At 33.5% G+C, this 7,957-nt stretch overlaps 1 protein-coding gene across 1 annotated transcript; it reads right to left on the bottom strand.

Annotated features, from left to right (window-relative positions):
- Positions 1-6: 6 nt before the first annotated feature.
- LOC110029114 (pentatricopeptide repeat-containing protein At1g20230) lies at positions 7-2,220 on the bottom strand. The gene has a single exon (XM_020731238.1). The coding sequence runs from the start codon at positions 1,990-1,992 to the stop codon at positions 31-33; it is 1,962 nt and encodes a 653-aa protein (XP_020586897.1). The 5' UTR covers positions 1,993-2,220; the 3' UTR covers positions 7-30.
- Positions 2,221-7,957: the final 5,737 nt, after the last annotated feature.

Raw genomic sequence — 7,957 nt, 5'->3', positions numbered from 1 at the left:
GCTCAGCAGAAGGAGAAAACACCAAGGCCTTCACCAATAATCACCACATGAACACTCCCCATCTTTGAAAAGATGAAATCTATTGGTATCTCTCACAAGTATCTCCCTCCCTTCGAATCCTGATACAAATTTTATAGCAGTATGACAATCGCCACAGATCCTAAGATTCTTTATAACTCGGAGAGGAGTCCCTGAACTGGTGCTTATAAGTCCCAATGCCACAGCCAACTTCTCACTGTGCCCACAAAGCATCTGCTCCTTATCCTGCTCCTCTACATCCTGCAGCGCAAAGTTAGTGCTTGGTAGATAACCAAGTCTCTTCATCTCAACCCCAAGCTTTTTCATTCTCTCCACAATCTGCTCCATTTCTGCATGTGAGGTGTCTCCAGCAAGAAGCATGTGTACCTTGTTCTTAATTTCAATCCAGCTACACCCTGGGTTCTTCCTCATACCCAATCTTTTCATCTCATCCCTTACTCTATCCACGCCATCCCATATTCCATTTGCGGCATAAATATTTGATAAGAGAACATAGTTCCCAGCATTCTCTGGCTCAAGTTTGAACAGATTTTCAGCAGCGATTTCACCAAGTCTCACATTTCCATGCACCTTGCAGGCACTGAGAAGTGCTCCCCAAACACAAGCATCAGGGTGAAACGGCATCTCCCCAAAAAGTTTGTAAGCCTCATCCAGCTTGCCAGCTCTACTTAGGAGGCTCACCATGCACGCATAATGTTCCATCCTCGCAGCAATTCCATACTCTTCCATCTTGTGGAAAAACAGCCACCCTTCATTTTTCAATCCTGCTTGACTGAAGGATGAAAGCATGCAGGTGAAGCTTATGGAGTCAGGCTTCTGGTTGCTCGTTTCCATTAAATAAAACAGATCAATCGCATCCTTTGCTCTTCCATGCAAAGCATAACCTCCCAACATTGCATTCCATGATACTAAATTCTTCATCGGCATTGTGTTGAAGATGATTCGGGCATCTTTGACTTTACCACACTTAGCATACATGTCAATGAGAGCACTGCCAACATACACATCATGTGAAATGCCACTTCGTAGAGAGAAGCAATGAGCTGATCTCCCATTCATCAAAGCTGCGATGTTCGCACATGCAGGCAATAGACAAGGGATAGTCACGGAGTTTGGCCGAATGCCAGCACCCTGCATCTCCCTGAAAAACTCCATCGCTTCCACGTCCTTTCCGTTCTGAGCGCAGCAAGCAACAATTGAGGTCCATGACACAACATTCAGCTCAATTCCCTGCTCTTGAAACCTCCTAAACCTCATCACGGCCTCGCAGACAAGACCATTCCGAGAGAACCCAGCCACAAGAGCATTGCAGGATCCGACATCTATGTGACAGGCTTCATAGAAAACCTTATGCATCTCCTCTGTAAACCGGCACTTTCCGTACATGTTGATGAGCGCACTCACCACATAATCATCTGAATCAAATCCGCGCTTGATACTACACCCATGAATCTGAGAACCCATCCAAGCATCTTCTATGTCCCCAATTGCATGCAGAGAGCTTGAGGCACCGACACTATCCAACCCACACCCCTTAGAATGCATGCTTTGAAGCATAGAAAGCGCTTCTCGGGGATGCCCGCTTCGGCAAAACCCTGAAATAAGGCCATTCCACGTCACTGAATTCGGCTCCGCCCCAGAGACCTGCATCTGATAAAGGAGTCGATTTACTACGGAAACGCTACCACGAGAAGCCGCATCAGCAAGCATGGCGCTGTAGGCCACGACAGACGGTTGAGGCATTTTGGCAAAAACTTTATCTGCATCACTTTGTGCGCCGCACTTGAGATACAGGTGAAGGAGGGAGGACAAAACGACGGGATCATTGCATAGTCCGGAAACTACGGCGAGTAAATGGAGACATCGGCCAGCGATGAGGGAAGGAAGTGCAGCGCAGGCCTTGAGAGCGGAGGGGAGAATGAAGGGATCGAGAGGGAAACGGATAGAAAGCATGCGGGGAAGGAGGGAAAGGATGGTCAAGTGAAAGCGGGGAAGGTAGGAGATGACAGAGGTGCGGGGGAAGTCTGGGTGAGCGAGGTAGAATAGGAAGGCGGGAACGTCGGGGAAGCAGTGGTGAGTAGCATATAGAGAGAAGAATGTAGTGAACAGGCGGCTGTCGGCTCTCAGACCAGACCAAACTTCAATGGGATCAGGAGGTAATATTAGAAATGTGAATTGGTGTTATTGTGATTGTATTGTGGTGATATTTTTTATTCATATTTATCATATTTATAGATTATATTTCTAGGCTAACATGGGCAAGTTAGGTTTGTAAGAGGGTGGGAGGGAAAAGGTTTAAGTTGGAGGTAGGGGTCAGGCCTTGCGAGAGTGGGCATTTCATCTAGTGTGCCAAAATTGGCTAAAATCTCACTTCATAAAACTACTTTGAAAAACTTATTGTTAAATAGCTTAAGTTCTGGAAAAAAATTATTTTAGGGTTTTCCTTAAGAGAAAGGTTCATGCTTTTGTCATTCAGGTGTTTTGGTTCTGCGATATTTTGAGGAGTTCCCCACATGATAATTATCAACCAAAGATAATCGTTTCTCCTTAGCCTATGCATAGTTCATAAAGAAGAATAAAAAATCATATTATAGTCGCTTAACCAAACAACATTTTCCAAGTATATTCAGATCCTCTATTAAAGTTGTAAAACCACAATGATAAAAATATTTTTTTCACTTGGTTTGTGCAATTAACCTAATTGTTCTACTACACAATGATAGAAGTCGTGGGTTAAGAAATGTAATGACCCCACCAAAACTATGTTCAAACTAGTTTTTTGTTTATTTTATTTTCTTCATTTGTTTCTTTCTCTTTATTTATTTTATTTAATTTCTATTATTTTTTTATTTCAATTTGATTTGTTTTGATTTAATGTTTTTTTTATTCAATTTGGTTTAAGTTTTGTGAGTTTCTTTAGTTACATTTCTTTTATTTAGGATTTGAACCCAGTTCCAGACAAGCGCGACGCTAGCTTATATAAGAATAATATTTTATTTCTAAAATTTATTCTTTAAAACATCACGGTGCATAGTATTTCTTGAGATATTATTCATTAACTGGGAGCATATGTAAAAATAAACCATTTTTTAAGGTCTATCAAAATTATGTTCCTTCAATTGCACATAAACACCAATTCAACTTCATAGCTTTATTTACAGTAGTTGTTATTTCCTTAGCACCCATTTTGTACAAAATTTCCATATTGTCTTGAAAAAATACTTTGACGTTCTTGAATTAAAATTGAAGTTGAATTATTGGGCATGGAAAATATGACTTCGAGGTCGAATTTTCATTAATTGCTAATAGCATAGCTCTTTCTTTAATTCCTCTCTTTCCGGGCCTAAGCAAATTTAAAAAATCTTAATCATGTCATTAATTTTTTTTTATTTCCGAAAGTTAATTTTAAGCCAGTAAATAGCCAACCAAAGAGTCCAAGATCACTTAACTTTTTCCAGAATATAATATTATAAGAAATTTATAAGAAAGTTTTTCATGTTTTATTAGTTAGTAGAGAATTCAGACACCAATTTTTTTGATTCTATACTCACCTCAAGCTTCTTCTCAAGGAGACATTTTTTTTCTTTCTTTTTAGATCAAGTTTCAAATAATTTATTTTTATCATTTCTTTTCTTCGAGTCTTTCACATAATTTATTTTGATCTTTTCTTTTCTTTTTTTTCTGTTTGCTTTTTTCTTTTTTTCCAATGAGAATTACTACATCTGGTGTAGTGCATTTCTTTTGAGGATTTGGAATGTCTAAAATTCCCAAATTAAGAATTCTTAAATATTTCTTAATATGAATTATGAGATATTATAACTCATTCAATATTCAGGACTCGATTATTTGGTAGAAAAATTAAAAGGCCTGAAATATCTTTAGTGAATTACTTGTATTTTAATCACACCATTTTATTCTGAATTTATTTAGGACTAGGCCAAAGTTCTTTAAAGTAAAGGACTTAATTTGTAGGGTATTAGTTTCATTCTCATCTTGAGTCATAATCTTATTAAAACACCAGAATCTTTATAAAAAATCACTCTTTTCTTGATCATCCTTTTCATAAGCTCTGAACATCTATGAGCTAGGTTCTCATTTTCTAAAATTTTCTTCTTCATTTAACGTGATATTATCAATAGAATTTAGGCAACAAAATATCTCTCCTTTCAAGTAAGCTTTTTAAATACTGAATGAACTCTGAATAATAGTAAGTTCTTATTCTTTTCCTTATTTTTGTTGTGGTGGGAGAATTGAGACAAACTAAGAATGATCCTGTTGAGGTTCCTTTTCACCGACACTAGCAGTGAAAAGATGAAACCTACCATCCCTTAATAGGGGAGAGGTATCAGAAAGTCTACTTTCCTTGTCAGTGACAGACACCTTTCAAGACTTGAAGACCTCCACAGTTTTTTTCTCTTTTTTAATGGTCAAATTTTCTCTCCCTAATCCTCGTCCCCGGCCTTGACCTCATTGAGCTGCAACATAATAATCTTTAATTTTGTCTCTTTTAATGTTTTCTTTTTTAAAATCATTTTTGCTCTACATTTAATGCCCAATTCATTATAGAACGCTATCCTCTTCGGTAGAGCACAGTAAAAAGTGACGAGACAGACATCAATTGACTTCATTGTATGCTTGACGATAAGGGACTCTTCTACTTTCAAGACCCTCTTTAGCAATAGAAATTCCTAAGCTGGCATTAGACTGAACCCAACTAACGGTTCTGTGACCTCTATGGTGTGTGATTTCATTATTGTAAATGATATGCCTTTAAGAATTACTTTGATTTCATCAAAGCCAGTCAGAAACTTGATTTTTAAACCCTATGATATAACACTTTTACTTGTAGGCAAGTTCAATCTTTTCACAATCGAGCAAGTCAACTTGGAAGAAGACATTTCTTTGCAATTTGCAATTATCAAAGTGTGTCAAATTCTTTTTAATACTCCATACTGTTTGAGGAGATTTCTGAAGAGACAAAGTACTTCACGACTCGTCAGTTAAACTGAGCATTTTTTTTCAAAACTTATCTATATAAATTTTATTTTGGTTTTGTTTTGTTATTTTACTTCAATAAATAAAGTTTCAAAAATGATAGAATTTAGATTAACTTATCAAAAATTAGTCGACCTAAAGAGGAAATGAAGCAGATATGATGTGAAGGACCCAATCCATAAAATGGAGAGGATCAATTTTTTTTCAAATTCATTTCATTTGTTTTTTTTTTGTCCAAAAAATAACTTATTATTTTGTTGTGGGTTCTATTACTTAGAATTAAAGATTCTAAAACTTATTTTTTTAAAGGTGATAAATAATTGGTTCCAGAATCAAGAAAATTAGTTGATTATACTTGCTCAAGGAAGAAATGAACAAGGTATATCAATGGAAGAACAGTAGCCTAATCTACCATAGTCAAAGACACACATTCAATGTATGAAGATAAAACTGCCAATCAAAGATCGAGAGAAAAATTAGTCCCTAACAGAGTTGCCAGAAAATATGTTCATCTTTTTTTTGTATTGAAAAAAGATGTTTTGATTTGACCAAACATATCTTGACTATTTAATTATTTAAATAATCGAACACGAAGTATAAGCAATATGACATTTAAAGATGAGAATATCACTTAATAATGGGTTCAACTATTCAAACTAAAAAAATTATGATATTGTTTTGGTTATAAAAATACCGACAGATTTTTCCCCAATTTAATCCAAAAATTAGAAAAGGTTAATTATTTGGGTTACTAATTTCCTATAGGTGTCAGCCTCTATAGTTAATTACATATTAAATGATAGAAATCACTTAAGAAAAATCTCGATTAAGATTGAAGTTTTGTTTTGTTTAGTTTCCATGATTGGTTATAGGAAAATTAAGTAGGAAAGGATCAGTGTGTAATAGTTATTTTTGGGATCAAAAGGAGTGAAAAGTAAGAGATGTCGAAGATGCTGAGGAAACCTTAGTAACACCTTAAATTAATCTATGGTTTGGATTTACATATTTAAAAAGTCAAGTTATTTAATGTTTCAATCCTACAATTTATTTAGAAGTTTAGGACGTATATCCAATTATATAAGATTGTGAAAAGCCTAGGAAGGTGAGGGTTTATGTTGTATTAGATGAAAAACCTCAAAATCATAAGACTAAAGTGATGTTCACTGAAGAAAGTGAAACATCAAAAGCTAGTCTAAAAAAAGACAGCACACAGATTATTATCTAATTGTCCTAAACATTCAGCCTAGCGAAGAAATCTTCTCTAGCCAAACATTTTTAACTAACAAACCATAAAACTATTTACTTCTATAATATCTATAAGTGAGTGTTGCATGACGTCTAGAGTTGGCAAGAATTGAAGATTTGAAGAAATTTATTGTATTTTTATTGAAGATAACCTGCAAGATGTCTATGGCTTTCCGCCATCTAGGGGTATCATATTCCTTAATGTACTTAGCCTAAAGAGGTAGTCAAACCTACTCTGACCAGAAGACTCTTATCAGTAACCATGGGTTGAATCATCCAATAAATCTTTGTACACCTTGGATATAAAGGCTTAAAGTTACGTTCAGTGATGTTGGTTTATTAGTGTTTTACTTTAAGTATTAATGTATTTTAAATTTTAAGTTAAAAATTTTAGTTGCTTACGACTTCTTAATGGATTTTATTTATATTTCACTTTATTTAATTTCTTTTATTTAGAGCAATTAAATTCAAACATCCCTATGATTTTGTTAAAATAAATTATTTTAGTTAAGTTTAAGTAATTTATAAAACCTCACAGTTTTCATAGGGTCGTTCAGATTTGAATTCCAAATGACCCCCATGATTCTTCAGTGTTTTTAATGTTCATTTAAAGTTTTATAAATTATGTAAGATGAATTATTAGTTTACATCTTATTCAAATTTTCTTAATGAATGACTTTATATTTTTTATTTCAATTCTTCTTACTTATCCGATTCTTTTTTTTATTTGGTTGTTTGTTGAAAATTTCACTTGATTTGGAAATTTGTAGAAAAGTTAAAAAAATTCTTGTTTTTGATTTATGAAGGTTAATTTGAATTTTCATTTTTATTATCTTTTTTATTTTTTATTTTATTATCTTTATAATTTTATTTTTTTTGTTTGAAAAATTTTCTTTGATTTTAGGTTTTACAAGAAAGTTATTTATTTTGAATTTTTAGTTCATAAGAACATATTTATATATTTATTTTTTCACTTTTCAGTTAATTCTTTTTTTTATTAATTTGAAGGTTTATTTACTATAGTATACTTTATCTTATTGAATAGTTTGAATTAATTTCTAAAGTTTCAAATGTTTGTGATTTATTTAAATGAGTTTTTTTTTCTTTAATCAATAAATTTTGTTATAAGGTTTCAAGAACTATTAAAATCATTTTTGTCAAATAAATTAGTCACATGTTATAGGGTCTCAACCTAAATACATGTCCTACATACACTATTTTAGGGCTTCTTTATAAGAAAAGAATAATATATTCATTAACAAATTTCCTCCCTAAGCATATGTCCTACATTCACTATCCTATAATTCTTTTATCAGGTAAAATTGATTCATGCATTGGATATTGTCACCTGAAACATATGGCTTACATTATCTATCTTAGGGTTCTTTTCTCATATATTAAAATGCCATAGATAAAAGAGGAAAATAAGAAAGTAACATAACGTGCATGTCGTTCCCAATGCCATTTCAAATGGATTTTCCAAAGAACCATAATATATGAATCCATTACAATGATATATGTCAACTTGGAAACATGAACGAGAGAATAAAGGTTGTTACAAAAGATTGCTAAAAGATACTAGATACCCTCTGATACGCCAAAAAAAATTATATATATATATATATATATATATACATGTATATATATATATATATACATGTATATATATATATATATA

Source organism: Phalaenopsis equestris, unplaced genomic scaffold, assembly GCF_001263595.1.
Source record: "Phalaenopsis equestris unplaced genomic scaffold, ASM126359v1 Scaffold000551, whole genome shotgun sequence".
Classification (NCBI taxonomy): domain Eukaryota; kingdom Viridiplantae; phylum Streptophyta; class Magnoliopsida; order Asparagales; family Orchidaceae; genus Phalaenopsis; species Phalaenopsis equestris.
This window is presented reverse-complemented; position numbering and strand designations above follow the sequence as displayed.

Excerpts from the sequence above, each read along its gene's own strand:
- LOC110029114 (XM_020731238.1), bottom strand. The coding sequence starts at position 1,992 with ATGCTTTCTATCCGTTTCCCTCTCGATCCCTTCATTCTCCCCTCCGCT.